Consider the following 23201-nt stretch of genomic DNA (forward strand, 5'->3'; position numbering starts at 1 on the left):
TTCTAGAACAGTGGTGCCGGGATGGGGGGGGGATTCTAGAATCTTGCTAATGGGAAAATATTCTAGAACAATATGAATGAGTAACATTTTAAGACAGTGTTAAAAGAGGGAGAACATCTAAGAACAGTGTGAATGGAGGGAACATTCTAGAACAGTGTTCATGGGGGAAGATTCCAGAATCGTGCTAATCGGTGAATGTTCTAGAATAGTGTGAATGAGAGCAACATTTTAAGACAGTGTTAAAAGAGGGAGAACATATAAGAACAATGTGAATGGGGGGAACATTCTAGAACAGCGTGAATGGAGGAGACATTTTAGAAGAGTGTTAAAAGAGGGAGAACATTCTAGACCAATGTGAATGAGGAGAACATTCTAGAGTAGTGTGAATGAGCAGATCATTCTAGAACAGTGTGCATGGGGAGGACATTATAGATTGCAGGGAATGTGTATAAACAGAGATAGCACTTTCTAGAGCGCTGCAAGTTGGGGAAAACAGAACAGTGTGAATGAGTGAAAACGTTCTAGAATAACGTAAAGGGAGAGAACTTTCTAGAACAATTCTGTTCATTGCCCATTCAGTGTGCATGGGGAGGACATTTTGGAATGCAGGGAATCAGGATAAAGTAAGAATATCCTAGAATGGTACAAATGGGGAGAGCATTCTAGAACAGAGAGAACAGGAGGGAACATTCTAGAACAGTGCAAGTTTGGGAGAACATAGAACAGTGTGAATGGGTGAGAACATTCCAAAACAGCATTAAAGGAGGGAGAATACTCTAGACGCATGCCAATATGGGAGAGAATTCTAGAACAGTCTGAATAGGAAAGAGCATTCTAGAACAGTGCAAATTTGGGAGATCATAGAACACTCATAGAACATTGTGAACTTGGGAGAACATTCTACAGCAGTGTGAAGGGGAGACTATTTTAGAGCACAGTGAATGGGGATACAGGAGGGAGTCAATCTTACAACAGTACAAATAGTGGAACAGTATTCTAGAACAGGGTACATAGGGGAGAACACAAAGGTGTAAGTGCGTAAGAACATTCTAGAACCGTGTAAAAAGGGAGAACACTTTGTAACGGTGTGGAAGGAGGAGAAGATTCTAGAACAGATGGGAACATTGAAGAAAATAGTGCTCTATAATAGTGTTGCTTGTAGTGATCCTGTAAGGGGAAGTGAGCAGGGGTTTGAATGGGACAGTGCCATTACTCACGGCTGAGGAACAATTGAGTGTGGCTCAGTCTGTAAATATTTATTAAAAAAGCCAAAGAAAACTGATTAATATTTCTCGGTATGACAGTGATGTATCATACACCACACAGCCTACACTCTGGAGTCCAACACGGCCAGGGTGAGATCATTACACTGAGCCGTTTAAACAATATCATGGCCCGATATTTCATCAATCTAACGTTACGTTCCTCTGATTCAGTGGAAAGCACACACTTGGCTTAAATATAATGAAGTGAAATTCATAATAAATTCGTTCTAAATTGAGCTAAATGGGGTCATTTATTAAGATTCTGCACTATCCAAGCCAAATGTATTAGAGAATGGGCTCCACACATTTGTAATCATTGTGGAAGCACAAATACACGTACTAATAGCGGAGAGTTCTGCTTGAGTGTGCAACAGCAGCAGAACGCGTCTCTTTCAGGGAGAGTCAGTGAAGCTGTAGGGCCAACCACCAGCCTGAGAAATCACATTTTCTAGGTCAAATATGGATCATCTAACAAATGAAACACGCAGAAGACGAGCTGACAGACCAGTTCTGCATTCTATTCATGAGACGCCTTTAGCGGAGATGAATTATACACTGCATACGTAATGTACAAGACATGTGGCTTTGAATGTATATATCTCAATATTAAGCTTTCAGTACATTTAATTCTTTGCGGCACCTCAGGACTCTCCAGCTTCAGCAGCTGTAGGTCACTGCTATCACACACTGAGTGAAGTCTTGCAAATATTTGGCTGAAGGATTGTTTTTGGACTCGGTTGACTGCGCTGTAGGTCACTCAAGAGTAAACGAGACCAGAACAGATCGACTAGCTTGTAAGAGGCCCCGTACAGATGCACACATTTCTCTTTGTCTCTTGCTTTTGCTCTCTCACTCATTCACTCACCCACTCACACACATTTACAAATGTACGTGTGTATGAATGTAAAGAGCAGAACCAGACCAGACAGTTTCTTCCCCCGGGCCGTCAGGCTGCTGAACAGCCAGTGATGCTGGTGTGTCGGTCTATAGGCCTGTCACTGCACCTCTGAGTCATCATCATGATGGTCTCCATAGACAATCCACTCCTCATCCACACCTCAACAGACTCTGATCTTACTGTAACTTCAGTCTGGCAAATCTATACTTACATATACAGACTGACATCTTGCACATATGAATATTCTACCCCCTGTGTAAGCTTATGTCTCTGAAGTGAGAGAGAGAGAGAGAGAGAGAGAGAGAGAGAGAGAGAGAGAGAGAGAGAGAGAGAGAGAGAGAAAAGAGCGAGAAGCTGATGTCACAGATCAGAGAGAGGAAAGAAAGAGAGAGAGAGACGGAGGGAGAGACAGAGAGAAACACAGACAGAGGGAAAGAGAGAGACAGAGGGAGACAGAGACAGAGGGAAAGAGAGAGACGGGGAGACAAAGACAGAGGGAAAGAGAGGAGAGAGAGACAGAGACAGAGGGAAAGAGACAGACAGAGGGAGAGAGAGACAGAGGGAAAGAGAGAGACAGAGGGAGAGAGAGAGAGAGAGAGAAAGAGAGACAGACAGACAGAGGGAAAGAGAGAGAGAGGGACAGAGACAGAGGGAAAGAGGAGAAAGACAGAGGGAAAGAGAGAGATAGGGGGAGAGAGAGGAGAGAGACAGAGGGAAAGAGAGAGACAGAGGGAAAGAGAGAGACAGGGAGAGAGAGATAGAGGGAAAGAGAGGAGAGAGAGAGAGAGAGAGAGAGACAGACAGAGGGAAAGAGAGAAACAGAGGGTAAGAGAGAGAGAGAGAGAGAGAGAGACAGAGACAGAGGGAAAGAGAGAAACGGAGGGAGAGAGAGAGAGAAACCGAGGGAAAGAGAGAAGAGAGACAGAGGGAGAGAGAGGAGAGAGAGACAGAGAGAGAGAAAGAGAGACAGAGAGACCGAGGGAAAGAGGAGAGAGACAGAGTAAAGAAAGACGAGACAGAAAGATCTGGTATAAACTCTGTCCAGCAGTTAAAACGGACAGAGCTCAGTTCTGCCTTCACTCCGCTGGCCTGTGCAGTGTGAACCTCTCCACTGCTGAGCATCTGGGCATCCTCTTGATGCAGCGTTTAGGGCAGCGCTGTGTCTGAGTGGTGCCATTATGTGCTAATTAGACACCGACTCCAAGCCAAAGGAGGAGACGCTGCCTTTAGTGACGGGTCCCTCTAGAGGGAAACGTGAGGAAAACACAAATCACTGCTTCTAAAGGGTCAAAGTTCAATTACAGCATTTCAGGACACAATTCAATGCATCACTGAAACTTATTAACATGGTGCCAAATTATTTGGTTTCATTCATTAACATAGTGGTTTTGTCATTTTTGCTCGTTCTGCATAACATGAAAAGCTCAGTTTCCCTTCACACTGTGTTAAAATTTCATTTTCATTTTTCCTTCTAATTTTCTCCTTTCCTGGTAATGTTGCTATTGGGAGATACAAAGTTTTTTTCCAACACTGATGATATACAGTCATTTATTTATTATGTTTTATGGGTCAAAATCCTGAATGTTATTTCATAGTTTTATTATGTTTAAAAATCACAGTGACCCTATATCTTAATAATTGTTTATTTAATTCAAACAAATGACTGTACATTCCATTTTGCCACAATCAAAACAATCAGAACACTCCTGAAACTTTATCAAAGGTTTCAGTAGTGATTGTTTCCGTAGTAACTATTTTATCAAGTTTGAGCGGAATTCAAAAACGCTACTTGGTACAAGATTCACACTCACGGCTCTGAACTGTTATACACACGTAAAATCATGATATTTTTATTAAAATACCAAAAATAAACAAAGGAACAATTGCAGACAATATGTGTTCAGTGGTGACCATTCTTAATATTCCACACTGATTTTCAGACTTTAGGATTTATTCACTTCAACTTCAACAGTGGGATGTAACTGATCGTGTGGCCAAGAGGGACAGGGATGTAGCCCCATTTCCTGCTCTAACATGGATCAGACACAGCAGTGTTGTTGGAGTATTTAAACCCTGTGTCCACTCACTGTCCACTCTATTAGACACTCCTACCTCGTCAGTTCACCCTGTAGATGTAAAGTCAGAGACGACAGCTCATCTGCTGCTGCAGTTTGTTTTGGTCATCCTGACCACTTTCATCAGTGGTCACAGGACGCTGCCCACAGGATATTGGCTGGATATCTTTGGTTAGTGGACTATTCTCAGTCCAGCAGTGACAGTGAGGTGTTTAAAAACTCTTTACATCTACAAGGTGGACTGATGAGGTAGGAGTGTCTAATAGAGTGGACAGTGAGTGGACACAGTGTTTAAACACTCCAGCAGCACTGCTGTGTCTAATCCACTCAGACTAGAACAGCACATACTAACACACCACCACCACGTCAGTGTTACTGCAGTGCTGAGAATGACCCACCACCCAAATAGTACCTGCTCTGTGAGGGTCCATGGGGGTCCTGACCACTGAAGAACAGGGTAACAGAGTATCAGAGAAACAGATGGACTACAGTCTGTAACTGTAGAACTACAGAGTGCAGCTATACAGTAAGTGGAGCTGATAAGATGGACAATAAGCACAGAAACAAGGAGGCAAGGAGATGGTCATGATATTACGCCTTATTGGTGTGTATATATATATATATATATATGTATGTATATATTTGTATAACATAACAGCTTCAACTCTTCTGGGAAGGCTTTCCACAAGGGTTAGGAGTGTGTTTATGGGAATTTCTGACTGTTTTTCCAGAAACACATTTCTGAGGTCAGACACTGATGTTGGACGAGAAGGCCTGGCTCACAGTCTCCACTCTAATTCATCCCAAAGGTGTTCTATCGGGTTGAGTCGTCAAGTTCTTCCACACCAAACTGGCTCATTCATGTCTTTATGGACCTGCTTTGTGCACTGGTGTGCAGTCATGTTGGAACAGGAAGGGGCCGTCCCCAAACTGTTCCCACAAAGTTGGGAGCATGAAATTGTCCAAAATCTCTTGGTGCTGAAGCTTTAAGAGTTCCTTTCACTGGAACTAAGGGGCCGAGCCCAACTCCTGAACAACCCCACACCATAATCCCCCCTCCACCAAACGGCTTTATACACCTGTGGCCGTGGAAGTGATCGGAACACCTGAGTTCAATGATTTGGATGGGTGAGCGAAAACTTCTGGCAATATAGTGTATATATACTAAAAATGTTCAGGGCAGTGATATCACAGGACCACAGAATTGGAGGAATGGAGGAATAATGAGCCTGTAAACAGCATAAAAAACAAGGACAACAAAAACGAGAAGGAAATAGTCACATGTGATCTAAAATATTTCTGCTGGCTGCTAAACATCATTAAATATTCATTTTTAGCCGCACACTGCGTTTTAAATGACAAACAGACAGAATAGTGCTGGATTCAGAGGATCTAATAAGGTTACTGCTTCACTTCAAAATATACATGCTATCACACACTCAGCAGGGCCCGGAGGACTTAACCAACAAGCTGTGTAGACAGCAGGCCAGACTGATTGCAGGACACAATGGTTTTAAAAAGCTGCAGCCATTTAAAGACAAGATAGTACTGAAGCCTATTCATCCACAGCATCAGCACAGAGATTGCCTTTCCATAATACAGCGCAGACAGATTTGTGCAGTATCTAGCTATTGATCGCCCCATGAAAGCTACATTATGCTTTTAGAAATTTACGACAGGCTGGGGTGGGCTCAGGCACGGACCTGCCAAAGCAATATTGGAAATAAATATTAGAGATAATAATCATTTAAGAACGACAGCGACTTGATATGACTTCGCCTTTTCTTCGCGAGATGATGGCAGGCTCTCTGTGGAGTTTCAAATCAATGGACCTTTTATGAACATGCATACAGTAATATGATCTGAGACAAAGTGATAAGTAGTCCAAAGACAATTGCTCTTTCCCTCTCTCTCTGACATATATTGAATTTAGCCCACGGTAGCAGAGGCCTCTTCTTCTGTTAGCCTACAATGATGGTGAGTCTCAATTACTCGTAGGCAGGTAAGGCTTAAATAAGGCTTAGCTGGTCTGCTCTAGGCACAAAAGGTAAGTCCTCAGATAGGAGGCTTTCAACAAGCTGTCTCCAGGAGCTGCAGGCCCAATCAAAGGCTCTGGGAGCTGGAGAGAGGGAAGAAAGGGCAGAGCTGAGAGAGAGCAGGGGCTTCTGAGCACAGCCAATGCCTTGGGGTGTTAATTAGGGCACAAGAGGAAGCGCTGGCTTTTAGGAGGCCCTGCAGGTAGCCCGCTTCAGCGTGATCCGGCCTGAGTTTAGCGCTGAGCGCTCAGAGACGGCACCACCTCAGCGGGCTGTGAGAAATCTTAAATAGGGCTTTCTGTCAGGCTGCAGGCCATGCGGTGTGTGCACACTTGTTTTAATAGACTTTCAGGGCTTCTTTTGTAGGAAAAGCAGAGAAAAACGGCGACCAAATGCTTTGTACATGTTTCATTTTTTAAAGTGAGAGCAAAGGAACTTTGTGTGTTAGTCACTGATGTTAAAGTCAGGTTTAGGTTCTAACACATCGCTGCTGTCGGACCAACCCCTTGTCGTTTTTCAGTTTTTGACCATTTTGAAAATGCTTAATTATTGTTTGGGAATTTCGAGATGAATAGACCAAAAGAAATGGGCCAAAATTAATCGGACAAACGTTTGGTTAGATTGACTTACATTGAAAGTAACATGTTTTTTGCTTCTCTTGTGAACCATTACGTTACTAATCTGGAGATGTGAGGTTTTGCTCTGACAGCATCGATATATTATTTTTCACTTTTTCATGAGCTCTAGCTGACCTTTACAACGTGTGAGAATTCAAGCTCACTGAACGAACCCCAATGATATAGAATCTCTGTTATAGTAACTTGAAGATTAAAAAACAAAATACAAGGTTTTGTTCAGACAATATAAACTCCTGGGCAAAAAGCCAAAAAAGGTTTTAATGGTCTTAACAATAAATCATTAAACAAATAGGTGAAGTAACTAAACATTGTAAAGCTTTTCTTTGATTTCTTCAAATGTTGGGTGTGAATTTGCAGTCTTTTACAGAAAGAAGAGTCCGCATTATTCCACACAGCACTGATGGCTTCAAACAGCTGAAACACATTGCCGAGCTAGTTTCTGTTTAAAGCAGAGAGCTAATAGCAGGTGCTACAGTGATCTGGCTGTGTGTCTGTGCTGTATTTCTGGTTGTGGGATGTCAGAGCTGGGTTCTCTCACTCTGGCTAGTGATGGCCGGTTCCTCTGAGTGCTCTGGTGAGAATCACGTCACTATTTTTACCCTTTCTTTATAAAATGAAGGCTAAAAGCACAGAACTAATATAGCGGTAGTGAGTTGGTTTGGGTGATCTTGGAGCTGGATTTCTGGCTGATGGACGGTCACAGGTAGATGAAATCACTCTGGATGGTGAGGCAGAGTCTCATGAGTGATCTGATGTGTGAATCATGGCACTGTTTTAACCCCTTTTTGGAATATGAAGTCTAAAAGCAGAGCAATCATATCAGGATTTTGGGTGATTTTCCGAACCAAATTACTCCCTGATGCTGACGTCACAGCTCATTGATGTTACCTATGTCTTTTTACTTCAGGGTATAAGGGTGAATGTGAGACCCAATACTCTCCATAGGGTTTAAATTTAAACCATCAGTTTTGGGCTTGGCCCATTTTTTTGCCCAGGACAGTAATAATAAGTGCCTACATGTATATAATACATATGAGACGTACATATTTTTATAACATATAAGCGCTAACTAACATTTACAGTCTGGTTTAAAACATAAAATCCTGGACTTCATGAGGTGCTTTTGCTTAGATTTTCTCCAAACTCATAGGTCATTTTTTAGTTGGACAAGTAAAAAATCAATATGAAGTTATTTTCTCTTAAGATGAAACAATTCTACCTTGGTGGTGGTGGTCTTTCTCTTCCAGGTTGACAGTACCCGCTTCCACAGGGCATGAGGGGTCACTGAATGGTTAGGCTGAGTGCATTTGACAGCGCTCTCCACCACCACTATCAAAACATAATTTGAGGAAGGTGTTGTGTCTTCAGTACAGTTCCGGAGACTTGAAGAGTCTATGCTGAAGACTAATGAATCAGTTGTGGTGGCAGTGTATAATAGTGTATGACACATATATAGTGTGTATGTATGTGTATGTATATATATATATATATATATATATATATATATATATATATATATATATATATATGTACACATATACACACACACACACACACACACTTACACACTATATTTCCAGAAGTGTTCACTCACCCATCCAAATCATTGAATTCAGGTGTTCCAGTCACTTCCATGGCCACAGGTGTATAAAGCCGAGCCCCTCGGCCTGCAGACTGCTTCTACAGACATTAGTGAAAGAATGGGTCGCTCTCAGGAGCTCAGTGAATTCCAGCGTGGTGCCGTGATCGGACGCCACCTGTGCAGCAAGTCCAGTCGTGAAATTTCCTCACTACTAAATATTCCACAGTCCACTGTCAGTGGGATTATAACAAAGTGGAAGCGATTGGGAACGACAGCAACTCAGCCACGAAGTGGTCGGCCACGTAAAATGACAGAGCAGGGTCAGCGGATGCTGAGGGGCATAGTGCGCAGAGGTCACCAACTTCCTGCAGCGTCAATCGCTACAGACCTCCAAACTTCATGTGGCCTTCAGATCAGCTCAAGAACAGCGTAGAGAGCTTCATGGAATGGCTTTCCATGGCCGAACAGCTGCATCCAAGCCTTACATCTCCAAGCGCAATGCAAAGCGTGGAATGCAGTGGTGTAAAGCGCCGCCACTGGACTCTAGAGCAGTGGAGACGTGTTCTCTGGAGTGACCAATCACACTTCTCCGTCTGGCAACCTGATGGATGAATCTGGGTTTGCCAGTTTCCAGGAGAACGGTACTTGTCTGACTGCAATTGTGCCAAGTGTAAAGTTTGGTGGAGGGGGGATCATGGTGTGGGGCTGTTTTTCAGGAGTTGGATGAGCCAGTTTGGTGTGGAAGAACTTGACTGGCCTGCACAGAGTCCTGACCTCAACCCAATAGAACACCTTTGGGATGAATTAGAGCGGAGACTGTGAGCCAGGCCTTCTCGTCCAACATCAGTGTCTGACCTCAGAAATGTGTTTCTGGAAGACCGGTAAAAGATTCCCATAAACACACTCCTAAACCTTGTAGAAAGCCTTCCCAGAAGAGTTGAAGCTGTTATAGCTGCAAAGGGTGGGCAGATATCACATTTAATCCTATGGATTAAGAATGGGATGTCACTCAAGTTCATATGCATGTGAAGGCAGATGAGCGAATACTTTTGGAAATATAGTGTGTGTGTGTGTGTATATATACACTGCTCAAAAAAATAAAGGGAACACTTAAACAACACAATATAACTCCAAGTAAATCAAACTTCTGTGAAATCAAACTGTCCACTTAGGAAGCAACACTGACAATCAGTTTCACAGCTGTTGTGCAAATGGAACAGACAACAGGTGGAAATTATTGGCAATTAGCAAGACACACTCAATAAAGGAGAGGTTCTGCAGGCGGGGACCACAGACCACTTCTCAGTACCTTTCTGCTTTCTGGCTGATGTTTTGGTCACTTTTGAATGTTGGTGGTGCTTTCACACTCGTGGTAGCAGGAGACGGACTCTACAACCCACACAAGTGGCTCAGGTAGTGCAGCTCATCCATGGCACATCAATGCGAGCTGTGGCAAGAAGGTTTGCTGTGTGTGTCAGCGTAGTGTCCAGAGGCTGGAGGCGCTACCAGGAGACAGGCCAGTACACCAGGAGACGTGGAGGAGGCCGTAGGAGGGCAACAACCCAGCAGCAGGACCGCTACCTCCGCCTTTGTACAAGGAGGAACAGGAGGAGCACAGCCAGAGCCCTGCAAAATGACCTCCAGCAGGCCACAAATGTGCATGTGTCTGCACAAACGGTTAGAAGCCGATTCCATGAGGATGGTATGAGGGCCCGACGTCCACAGATGAGGGTTGTGCTCACAGCCCAACACCGTGCAGGACGCTTGGCATTTGCCAGAAAACACCAGGATTGGCAAATTCACCACTGGCGCCCTGTGCTCTTCACAGATGAAAGCAGGTTCACACTGAGCACATGTGACAGACGTGACAGAGTCTGGAGACGCTGTGGAGAGCCATCTGCTGCCTGCAACATCCTTCAGCATGAACGGTTTGGCAGTGGGTCAGTAACGGTGTGGGGTGGCATTTCTTTGGAGGGCCGCACAGCCCTCCATGTGCTCGCCAGAGGTAGCCTGACTGCCATTAGGTACCGAGATGAGATCCTCAAACCCCTTGTGAGACCATATGCTGGTGCGGTTGGCCCTGGGTTCCTCCTAATGCAGGACAATGCTAGACCTCATGTGGCTGGAGTGTGTCAGCAGTTCTTGCAAGATGAAGGCATTGAAGCTGTGGACCGGCCCGCCCGTTCCCCAGACCTGAATCTGATTGGGCACATCTGGGACATCATGTCTCGCTCCATCCACCAACGCCACGTTGCATCACAGACTGTCCAGGAGTTGGCGGATGCTTTAGTCCAGGTCTGGGAGGAGATGCCTCAGGAGACCATCCGCCACCTCATCAGGAGCACGCCCAGGCGTTGTAGGGAGGTCATACAGGCACATGGAGGCCACACACAATACTGAGCCTCATTTTGACGTGTTTTAAGGACATCACATCAAAGTGGGATCAGCCTGTCGTGTGTTTTTCCACTTTAATTTTGTGTGTGACTCCAAATCCAGGCCTCCATTGGTTATTAAATTTGATTTCCATTGATGATTTTTGTGATTTTGTTGTCAGCACATTCAACTTTGTACAGAACAAAGTATTCAATGAGAATATTTCATTCATTCAGATCTAGGATGTGTTATTTGAGTGTTCCCTTCATTTTTTGAGCAGTGTATATCAGTGTATATATATATATATATATATATATATATATATATATATATACACAAATACACACACACACACACACACACACACCCTAACTAAGCATTTCAGATTCCATATGCCGTATTAGATTGAGCTGGAACTAAAATGAGTAATTGAATTTTCAAAAAAGCAGCACTTGTGGTTTGAAAGCTTTTTGCTCTGTGGATGTTTTTACTATAAGCAGGTTCAGTTAGAGCTGAATTTAGCTGCTAGCTCATTGCTGGCATCCGGGTCTGGAAACACCTGCTCTTTGAACAGTGCTAGTCTGGATTTGTGGAGTGGGAAGTGAAAGCCTGGTAGATCCAGATTGATTTAGACTAAGTACAGGCAGAGATTCACCCTGAATCATTTCAAATATACGTTAATTATAAAAAATACTATGTCAGTCAAAAGGGACAGTGCGAGAGAGAATTATCTCCTGGACATGATTTAAACCTAATCTTAGACTAAATTATACTGTCAGCAGGGATTTGGTATTAAAAATCATTTCAGCAATGGATTTAGGCACAGAGAGAGAGAGAGAGAGAGAGAGAGAGAGAGAGAAAGGGAAAGTCAGAGAGAGAGGGTAGAGAGAGAGAGAGAGAGAGAGAGAGAGAGAAAGGGAAAGTCAGAGAGAGAGGGGAGAGAGAGAGAGAGAGAGAGAGAGAGAGAGAGAAAGGGAAAGTCAGAGAGAGAGCAATATTGAGAAAAGAACGAGAGAAAGTCAGGGAAAGAGAGACTGAGAAAGAGTTCAAGTGGGAGGAGAAATAGAAAGAGAGTCAGAGAGAGACATATTAAGAAAAGAAAGAAAGACTGAGAAAAGAGAGAAATAGAAAGAATGTCAGAGAGCAAGAAAAAGTCAAAGAGAGAGATTAAAAAAAGCAAGAGAGGAAGATTGAAAAGAGAAAGACTAAGAAAAGAGAAACAGTTGAAGTTGGTGGAGTGTGAGGCAGAGAGAGAAAGAGAGGGGAATGAGAGAGATGGAGAATGAAGCAAAGAAAAAATAAAGTGGGAGGAAGAAGGGATAAAGAGAGAGACAGAACAAGACAGAGAGTTAAAGTGGGAGGAGCGAGACAGAGAGAAAAAACAAAGAGAGAATCAGGGAGCGAGATTGAGAAAAGAGAGTCAGTTAAAGTGGGAGGAGCGAGAGGAAGAGAGAGAAACAGAAAGAGAGAACAAAGCAAAGAGAGAAATAAAGTGGGAGGAAGTAGAGACAAAGAGAGACAAAGTGGAAGGAAGCAAGACGGAAAGAAAGAGAGAAGTAAGAGAAATAAACTGGGAGAAAGGAAAGAAAGAGCGAGATAGAGACTGAGAAACAGCGAGAGAGGGATAGATAGGTAGACAGAGGATGAATGAAGTAAAAAGAAATAAAGTGGGAGAGAGGAGAGAGAGAGCAAGACAAAGATAGAGGAAGAGAGAGAGAGAGAAAGTGGGAGGAGCAAGACAGAGAGAGAGGGAAAGAGAGAGAGGGGGGGGGGGGGAGAGAGAGAAAGTGGGAGGAGCGAGACAGAGGGAGAGAGAAAGTGGGAGGAGAAAGACAGAGAGAGAGGGAAAGAGAGAGAGGGAGGGGGAGGGAGAGAGAGAGAGAGAGAAAGTGGGAGGAGCGAGACAGAGGGAGAGAGAAAGTGGGAGGAGAAAGACAGAGAGAGAGGGAAAGAGAGAGAGGGAGGGGGAGGGAGAGAGAGAGAGAGAGAAAGTGGGAGGAGCGAGACAGAGAGGGAAAGAGAGAGAGAAAGACAAAGAGAGAGGAAGAGAGAGAGAGAGAGAGAGAGAAAGTGGGAGGAGCAAGACAGAGAGAGAGGGAGGGGGAGGGAGAGAGAGAGAGAAAGTGCGAGGAGTGAGACAGAGAGAGAGAGAGAAAGTGGGAGGAGTGAGAGAGACAGAGAGAGAGAGAAAAAGAGAGAGAGAGAGAGAGAGAGAGACAGAGAGACAGGGAAAGAGAGAGAGGGAGAAATAGAGAGAGAGAGAGAGAGAGAGAGAGAGAGAAAGGGACAGAGAGAGAGAGAGACAGAGAGAGAGGGAAAGAGAAAGAGGGAGAAATAGAGAGAGAGAGAGAAAGAGAGGGAAAGAGAGAGAGGGAGAAATAGAGAGAGAGAGAGAGAGAGAGGGAAAGAGAGAGAAATAGAGAGAGAAAGAGAGAGATAATGCAAAAATCTCAGCGTGAAGATCTGAAGGTGAAAAGTGTTTTATTCACATTATCTTCAAACAGCAGGTTCTCTTCACTCTAAGCTCTTGAAGTCGAAACCTCGTTGCTTCTATATTTGCCAGTGTTGAACTAAAATGCATAAATAATGCACATTTAAGGGAAAACAGGCTATCTGGCTTCAATAAGTTAGACTATAATATGTCCTCAGACAGAAAATGGACAAAAATAACTGAATAAATATCCATTTAAATAAAAGTTTACTCAATCCTTCTTTTTTTTTCTCTAGTAAGAATATAATACTATTATTATTATAACTTCAAATCCATGTGTTCCTCAAACCCCTTGTGAGACCATATGCTGGTGTGGTTGGCCCTGGGTTCCTCCTAATGCAGGGCAATACTAGACCTCATGTGGCTGGAGTGTGTCAGCAGTTCTTGCAAGATGAAGGCATTGAAGCTGTGGACCGGCCCGCCGTTCCCCAGACCTGAATCCGATTGGGCACATCTGGGACATCATGTCTCGCTCCATCCACCAACGCCACGTTGCACCACAGACTGTCCAGGAGTTGGCGGATGCTTTAGTCCAGGTCTGGGAGGAGATCCCTCAGGAGACCATCCGCCACCTCATCAGGAGCTGCCCAGGCGTTGTAGGGAGGTCATACAGGCACGTGGAGGCCACACACAATACTGAGCCTCATTTTGACGTGTTTTAAGGACATCACATCAAAGTTGGATCAGCCTGTCGTGTGTTTTTCCACTTTAATTTTGTGTGTGACTCCAAATCCAGGCCTCCATTGGTTAATAAATTTGATTTCCATTGATGATTTTTGTGTGATTTTGTTGTCAGCACATTCAACTTTGTACAGAACAAAGTATTCAATGAGAATATTTCATTCATTCAGATCTAGGATGTGTTATTTGAGTGTTCCCTTCATTTTTTGAGCAGTGTATATCAGTGTGTATATATATATATATATATATATACACAAATACACACACACACACACACACACACACACACACACACACACCCTAACTAAGCATTTCAGATTCCATATGCCGTATTAGATTGAGCTGGAACTAAAATGAGTAATTGAATTTTCAAAAAAGCAGCACTTGTGGTTTGAAAGCTTTTTGCTCTGTGGATGTTTTTACTATAAGCAGGTTCAGTTAGAGCTGAATTTAGCTGCTAGCTCATTGCTGGCATCCGGGTCTGGAAACACCTGCTCTTTGAACAGTGCTAGTCTGGATTTGTGGAGTGGGAAGTGAAAGCCTGGTAGATCCAGGATGATTTAGACTAAGTACAGGCAGAGATTCACCCTGAATCATTTCAAATATACGTTAATTATAAAAAATACTATGTCAGTCAAAAGGGACAGTGCGAGAGAGAATTATCTCCTGGACATGATTTAAACCTAATCTTAGACTAAATTATACTGTCAGCAGGGATTTGGTATTAAAAATCATTTCAGCAATGGATTTAGGCACAGAGAGAGAGAGAGAGAGAGAGAGAGAGAGAGAGAGAGAGAGAGAAAGGGAAAGTCAGAGAGAGAGGGGAGAGAGAGAGAGAGAGAGAGAGAGAGAGAGAAAGGGAAAGTCAGAGAGAGAGCAATATTGAGAAAAGAACGAGAGAAAGTCAGGGAAAGAGAGACTGAGAAAGAGTTCAAGTGGGAGGAGAAATAGAAAGAGAGTCAGAGAGAGACATATTAAGAAAAGAAAGAAAGACTGAGAAAAGAGAGAAATAGAAAGAATGTCAGAGAGCAAGAAAAAGTCAAAGAGAGAGATTAAAAAAAGCAAGAGAGGAAGATTGAAAAGAGAAAGACTAAGAAAAGAGAAACAGTTGAAGTTGGTGGAATGTGAGGCAGAGAGAGAAAGAGAGGGGAATGAGAGAGATGGAGAATGAAGCAAAGAAAAAATAAAGTGGGAGGAAGAAGGGATAAAGAGAGAGACAGAACAAGACAGAGAGTTAAAGTGGGAGGAGCGAGACAGAGAGAAAAAACAAAGAGAGAATCAGGGAGCGAGATTGAGAAAAGAGAGTCAGTTAAAGTGGGAGGAGCGAGAGGAAGAGAGAGAAACAGAAAGAGAGAACAAAGCAAAGAGAGAAATAAAGTGGGAGGAAGTAGAGACAAAGAGAGACAAAGTGGAAGGAAGCAAGACGGAAAGAAAGAGAGAAGTAAGAGAAATAAACTGGGAGAAAGGAAAGAAAGAGCGAGATAGAGACTGAGAAACAGCGAGAGAGGGATAGATAGGTAGACAGAGGATGAATGAAGTAAAAAGAAATAAAGTGGGAGAGAGGAGAGAGAGAGCAAGACAAAGATAGAGGAAGAGAGAGAGAGAGAAAGTGGGAGGAGCAAGACAGAGAGAGAGGGAAAGAGAGAGAGGGAGGGGGAGGGAGAGAGAGAAAGTGGGAGGAGCGAGACAGAGAGAGAGAGAAAGTGGGAGGAGCAAGACAGAGAGAGAGGGAAAGAGAGAGAGGGAGGGAGAGAGAGAGAGAGAAAGTGGGAGGAGCGAGACAGAGAGAGAGAGAAAGTGGAAGGAGAAAGACAGAGAGGGAAAGAGAGAGAGGGAGGGGGAGAGAGAGAGAGAGAGAGAGAGAGAAAGTGGGAGGAGAAAGACAGAGAGAGGGAAAGAGAGAGAGGGAGGGGGAGGGAGAGAGAGAGAGAGAGAGAGAGAGAAAGTGGGAGGAGCGAGACAGAGAGAAAGAGAGAGAGAAAGTGGGAGGAGCAAGACAGAGAGGGAAAGAGAGCAAGACAAAGATAGAGGAAGAGAGAGAGAGAGAGAGAGAGAAAGTGGGAGGAGCAAGACAGAGAGAGAGGGAAAGAGAGAGGGAGGGGGAGGGAGAGAGAGAGAGAGAGAAAGTGGGAGGAGCGAGACAGAGAGAGAGAGAAAGTGGAAGGAGAAAGACAGCGGGAAAGAGAGAGAGGGAGGGGGAGGGAGAGAGAGAGAGAGAGAGAGAGAAAGTGGGAGGAGAAAGACAGAGAGAGGGAAAGAGAGAGAGGGAGGGGGAGGGAGAGAGAGAGAGAGAGAGAGAGAGAAAGTGGGAGGAGCGAGACAGAGAGAAAGAGAGAGAGAAAGTGGGAGGAGCAAGACAGAGAGGGAAAGAGAGAAAGACAAAGAGAGAGGAAGAGAGAGAGATAGAGAAAGTGGGAGGAGCAAGACAGAGAGAGAGAGAGAAAGTGGGAGGAGTGAGACAGAGAGAGAGGGAAAGAGAGAGAGAAAAAGACAGAGGGAAAGAGAGGAGAGAGAGACAGAGACAGAGGGAAAGAGACAGACAGAGGGAGAGAGAGAGAGAGAGAGAGAGAGAGAGAAAGAGAGAGGGAGAAATAGAGAGAGAGAGAGAGAGAGAGAGAGAGAAAGAGAGGGAAAGAGAGAGAGGGAGAAATAGGGAGAAATAGAGAGAGAGAGAGAGAGAGAGAGAGAGAGAGAAAGGGAAAGAGAGAGAGAGACAGAGAGAGAGGGAAAGAGAGAGGGAGAAATAGAGAGAGAGAGAGAAAGAGAGGGAAAGAGAGAGAGGGAGAAATAGGGAGAAATAGAGAGAGAGAGAGAGAGAGAGAGAGAGAGAGAGAGAGAGAGAGAGAGGGAAAGAGAGAGAAAATGCAAAAATCTCAGCGTGAAGATCTGAAGGTGAAAAGTGTTTTATTCACATTATCTTCAAACAGCAGGTTCTCTTCACTCTAAGCTCTTGAAGTCGAAACCTCGTTGCTTCTATATTTGCCAGTGTTGAACTAAAATGCATAAATAATGCACATTTAAGGGAAAACAGGCTATCTGGCTTCAATAAGTTAGACTATAATATGTCCTCAGACAGAAAATGGACAAAAATAATTGAATAAATATCCATTTAAATAAAAGTTTACTCAATCCTTCTTTTTTTTCTAGTAAGAATATAATACTATTATTATTATTATAACTTCAAATCCATGTGTTACGTCATGAATATTCAGGTCGTCCCCCCTTCTCATAAACTATGATCTCTGTTAGAAATATAAACTATTCTTTATGACTGTCGTATAATATAGAGTTATCTCTTCGTATGTACACCATCATCACATTCAGCTCAATCGTTCAGTGTGGACTGCTCAGAAAAACAATCCTTAAACTTCAAACCAAACGCAAAAAAAAACAGCAAAGAAAACAGTCATCAGTGTATGGCTTCACCTGAGGACGTCCCTCTTTATGCATATGTTGTTGTTTTGGTTTTTTTTTTTTTATTGTTTGGACTTTAAAGCTGCGTTTGTAATTTTGAACATTTTGAATGGACTCTAGGCTGAATCTGCCCCCTCAGTGCAGGTAACCCCGCCGGGTTGGTTGACATTTTCAGTGATAAACACAAAAGCTCTGTTCATTCTGTTGTTGCTGTTGTTGTTGTAGGTTTTAAGCTTGAATCTTTTGTAGAGGTGGAGTGGCAACTGAAGCACAGTGCAGGAGGTAAGACGAGCTGACTGAATCCAGGCCTGCTTCTACAGGAGCTCCAGCGTTAGGACATGATACCAAACACCGGGTTATGGCGACAGATGCTGGGGCCATGCTCCTCGTAGTCTTTCTTAGAGTGGCAGACTTGGAAGAACTCGGGCTGAAATGAAAACACAGGAAAAATATAACAAATATAAGAAATAAAAAGATGCTTGCAACAGTGTAAAACATTCGTTTTGATATGGATAGTCCTGGTTCTAAAATCTAGAAGCTATAAAAATCTGAATGCATGCAGTTAAAATCTTGTTATGCTAAAAGGAGCCTGCGTTTTGTCAGACTGAGGTCTGATTACTGTATGGCGAGTGATATGCAGAACAACTCATATACAACAACCTGTGTTGTTCTTTGTTTTCCCTCTTTTCATGTATAAAAATGGTGAGAACCAAATGAAGTGAGGTAAAGATGAATCAATCTGGAGCTTTATTTCAGCTAACCAGCATGAAGCACAGACTGGTAAAGTAGGCCACTGAACCAGAGACTCTGAACTGAAAGCAGCTCAGTTTGTAATGGTATATACAGCAAATACATGGAAATATTTAAGTACATAAATACATGTTATATGGACACCTAACCATCGCACCTTTATGAGCTTGCTGAACGTCCCATTCTAAAAACATGGGCATTAATATGGGATTGACCTTCCTTTCACAGTGTCGTTGGGACTTTGTGTCCATTCAGTCAAAAGAGCATTTGTGAGGTCAGGCACTGATGTTGGACAATAAGGCCTGAGTCACAATCGACATTCCAATTCATCCCAAATGTTTTCACTGAGGTTGAGGATAGTAAGGCATGATTCATCACTCCAGAGAACATGTTTCTACAGAGCCCTCCAGAGAGCTTTACACCACTCCAGCCGACACTTGGCACTGTGCATAGTGATCTTAGGCCTGGAGACACATTTTATTGAGAAGTGTAAATGGAATCAGCTGAAGTTTAAACAGGCTTTAATGCAAGGTGCAAACAGACTCTAATTCAAATGCATCCATCCATCCATCCATTTTCTAAGCCGCTTCTCTGTCAGGGTCGCGGGGGATACACCCTGGACAGGTCGCCGGTCCATTGCAGGGCAGACAGACAGACACAGACAGTCACTCACAACCAGGGGCAATTTACCACATCCAATTGGTCTGACTGCATGTTTTTGGAGTGTGGGAGGAAACCGGAGAACCCGGAGGAAACCCACGCATACACGGGGAGAACATGCAAACTCCACACAGAGGAGGTCGCCCGGCCGGGGAATCGAACCCAGGCCCACCTTGCTGTGAGGCGACAGTGTGGTCACCACGCCACATAATAATGTCGATCAGACACAAACCTGATACTCAAGATGCATGAAATAAGCAGGAGTACAGAGAGTCTTTGACTATCATGTTGTAAATATAACTATTTACTGAGAATTGCTGTATTTTATCATAACTTATTTTGGTGCATCTATATACAAATATAAATGTGACTCACTGCATGCAACACATGAAAAATCGGAAGAAAACTTCACTTTACAGGAGAAGGCAAAAACATACTTTACTTTTAATGTAAGTCTATGGAACCAGACTTTTTCTAAGTAATTTTGGGTCGTTTCTTTTGGTCCAATGGTCATTAAAATTACACACTTTATAAAAGGCAACAGGTATTTTCAAATGATGTCAAAAACTGAAAAACATCAAAAAAAGGTTTTCTTCCGACAACAGTGGCATGTTTGTGTCTGCTTGAACAGCAGGTGATTGTTACCGTGGAAGCCAGCATGGATCCTCCAAACCAGACAGCATATCTCTGCATATGATGAGTGATCACCTGCACCTCCATTGGTTTTGGCTGCGAGGAAGAAAAAGACAATGAACTAACACTAAAGAACACCCTACAGCACCAAAACCACCAAGTCCAGAGAACCTGAACAGACACTGACAGAATGGGTAGTAACACTGAGTCAAATTGTGATGGATATGCAGTTCAAAATGACAACCCATTTACTTCTACTCAGGTTTGTTTGTGAGGAACGTTAATCTACGTTTCATCCATTAACATTTAGTTACTAATTCCATTATTGTCCTCAACCTTATTACGTTATGAAGGTGGAGGCATCTGTACTGCTTTTCAAAAATTGCTCATAACTCTGACTTTTGAGCTTAATTTTGGACCAAAGAGTTTACAAATGTGAAAAATAAAGTCTAACAAACTTCTGTTTATGTGCTAATAGATGCTGGACGTTTTATGCATTTTACTGCAGGGGCTGGGTTCACAAAAGCTTTTTTAAGAAAAAAACGAGGGATCCTAAAACAAACAGAGAGAAGTTTATATGAATGTTCTTAAATGCAATTCTTGTACAAAATGTAAGTTCTCAAATCTCCTCTTAAGAACTCATTCATATTTTTCATTACATCAAAGCACCTCTCTATACAGCATCTTCACCTGTTTGGCAAAATCATGCATTTCTTTTAGATGGGCAACCTTCATGGAACCCAATATGGTGCTTTAATATTACATGAATATAGAAACATAAGACAGAAAGAAACCTCTCTCTCAGAACACACTTATTTTTACAGATTTATTCCATACTGCTTGCCTGTAAAATCCCTCTGAATGCTCCCTTATCCATTTACCCTTTGACCAAATACTTGTCCAGGGTCGGGGTTTGGCTTCGTGTATTTAAGTGCCCGCTCTATCAGGTTCTCTGCTTCTGCAGTGTAGGAAAGGGAGCTCAGAGCAATACTTTTTCCTTATTAAGAATCTCGCTGATTCATTTCAAGCTTATTCGGAGTTTGTACCACCCTTGAAGCGCCATCAAGTGAAATGTACTGATAACCGATAAGTAACACTGACAACTATGTGTCAAACACAAGGCCCGCAGGCCAAGTAAGGCCTGATACCACAAAATTATCTTCATTTTCTATTCTTATTAGCCCGTTTTACCCTGATGCACTACAGTCCCCAGTATGCACTGCAACATAGTGTGTGTTCTGACCCGCAATCTGTGGGCCAGCAGCATCCAAGAAAAGAAGCCTGGGGTCTAGCTCATGCAAATAGGCAGTTAAAAAAATTATTTACACCCTCCTTCACTTTCAAAGAAAAGAGGCATCAATATATGAAAAGCAAAATAAGATTCATTGTTCGGCATCCAATAAAATTAATAAATGAACAGAAGCTGATTATGTTATACAACAGCACCACGAAAAGATATAGAACCTTTTTTTGAAGATGCTTCTATATACACTACATTCTTATTTTTATTTTGAATTATTTTTGAATAATTATTCAGTGTAATTATTCAGTGCCTATTTTGCCGTTGCAGATCTGGCATATTCTGAATATACAATGGCCAGTTCAGATCATGGTCATGATCAAAATGTCCCACAGATTTGCTGAGATTTTTAAATATGACCCTTATAGTGGCTGGGTTTGACACCACTGGTCTATGCAGTAACAAAGTAGTTGCATATGTTTTGCAACTGCCCTGCTGTCTCTAAGATCTGGTCTAAGGTAGCCAGTAGTCTGAGGCACTGGCTCTCGATATAAAGGCTTCCCCGTCCTTCTTTACTGCAGCTCTCCCTTCCACACTGCAGGTTTTTCTTGCCACACTCACAGTTCATTACACCTCGCTTAGACTACTGCAATCACCTGTATTTGGGTGTCAGTCCTCAATAATCTGCAGTTAGTCCAAAATGCGACAGCTCGCCTTCTCACAGGCACAAAATGGGACCAGGTTACTCCCATTTTGTCATCCTTACACTGGCTTCCTGTATAGTACAGACTACAATTTTAAATCATTAAATGACGTGGCGCCATCCTATATAGATGATTTGCTTCAACTCTATCCTGCCACGGCCTCAGACTCACTGTGCTCTGCTTTAAGCTTTAGCTCAGCTATAGTCGCTTTTCTCACATCTCTGGCAGGAAACTTTTCCAAACGTGGACTAGTCTCTTGTAAACTGTCACTCACTGTTCGATTATTACGAGGCTGAAGTTGCTTCTCACTTGCCATGTTTGAATTTTCCTGTTCCGCTTTAAATGGTGACTGAGCTGCCAGAATCTACCGGCTGCACCATTTAAGGTGGAACGGGAAAATTCAACAAGAAGCTGGCAAACAAGCAGCTGATTCAGATTTGTGATTTTTTAGTGTTTGCCAGTTTCTCATTGCAGATTAAATGCATCAGGAAACCAGCTGGAGTGATTACAAATCCCTTCATCTCCAAATTATGAATGTTCGTCTTTCTCTTTGCCTGTTCGTTAGCTACTAGATACGAGATTGTTGTCTGCTTTGCTATGGGGACCAGCAGTCTGCGTGCCAACCTTCAGGGTTACAGTTATTATTAAGAGAAAAGTCAAGAAAGAAAATGTACATTTTTTGAAGAATAATTTATCTCAATTTTTTTGTCCATAAATGTGTAGTTAAGGAAAAAGGAACATGTAAGAAGACACGTTTGTGAACTCTAAGTGATCTTTAAGTTATTCAGGTACAGATTTAGGCTACTCTACCCACCTCTGCATGAAGAGGAAACCCTTCCAAGATCCGCACTTTGACAAAGAGATGACTTTGTGTTATTGTATTTTTTCCAACCAAGGTTGCCATCCCTCAAGAATTGGCCTTGAGACTAAAGGAACTCACCACGGCCTTCTGGGGTTTTGGAGGAACCCAAAATGTGGTGGGGTCACCACCACTGCCTCTCCCACTTGTTACAGTTTCAAGAGCAAGATCAATCTAGCTAAACTAGCTAGCTAATCTGATGAACCACAGAGATCATGATAGAGGGGTTAACGAGAAGCCCTGCAGAAAGAGACCCCTTTCCCTCAGAACCTCTCAGCTTGCCATCAGATGGAGCTGGCAACCCTGTTTCCAAACTGCACAGTTTGGAAAACTTCACTCAGGCTCTGCTTTATTGCTTCCTTTCAAAGAGTTTTCCAGTCACTTCCACCCTCAACGTGCTCATTAGAGATCTGGGCCCTAATGGCTCATTAGGCCTCTGTAGAGCTGCTATGAAAAAGGCTGTATGTGTGAGCTGAACCGAGCTCAACAAAGCCAGTGAAAGCAAGCAGGGTGGTGCTAAAACACAGAGTATGTGAAAGGGAAAGGCACAACTACAGACTAGCATGATTAAGTACAAATGGAAAGGGGTCATCTCTGTGTTGCCAGGGCTTTTATTTGAAATTTGGAAACTGACCCATATTTCCCTGGTATTTACAAAATAGTCTACATTACGAAGTTTGCATAGCTACCTAAATAGCTCATTGCCTTTTAGGTTAGCTGAGGTCAAATGCATCTCTATTTGAAAAATCTGCTTCTCATTGTCCGTCATAAGACCTCTGATGACCTCGGGACCCTAACCATGATCTTAGAAACCCCTTCGTAAGCCTCTTTCGTGTACCATATCAAGATGTGATGTTCTATTTAAAGAAGTAAGAGGATGAACAGTCCTGGGAACAAAGGCA

General features: G+C 43.0%; 1 protein-coding gene across 1 annotated transcript in view; it reads right to left on the reverse strand.

Moving 5' to 3' along the window:
- Positions 1 to 16926: 16926 nt before the first annotated feature.
- actr3b (actin related protein 3B) overlaps positions 16927 to 23201 on the reverse strand; it is a 43905-nt gene continuing 37630 nt past the window's right edge. Inside the window, exons 11-12 of the mRNA XM_017705627.2 lie at positions 19509 to 19592; positions 16927 to 17880 (exon numbers count right to left, since the gene is read on the reverse strand). Coding sequence (XP_017561116.1) covers positions 17785 to 17880; positions 19509 to 19592 — 180 coding nt within the window. The 3' untranslated portion in view covers positions 16927 to 17784. The remainder of the gene's footprint in view (positions 17881 to 19508; positions 19593 to 23201) is intronic.

This window comes from Pygocentrus nattereri, chromosome 3 (assembly GCF_015220715.1).
Source record: "Pygocentrus nattereri isolate fPygNat1 chromosome 3, fPygNat1.pri, whole genome shotgun sequence".
Classification (NCBI taxonomy): domain Eukaryota; kingdom Metazoa; phylum Chordata; class Actinopteri; order Characiformes; family Serrasalmidae; genus Pygocentrus; species Pygocentrus nattereri.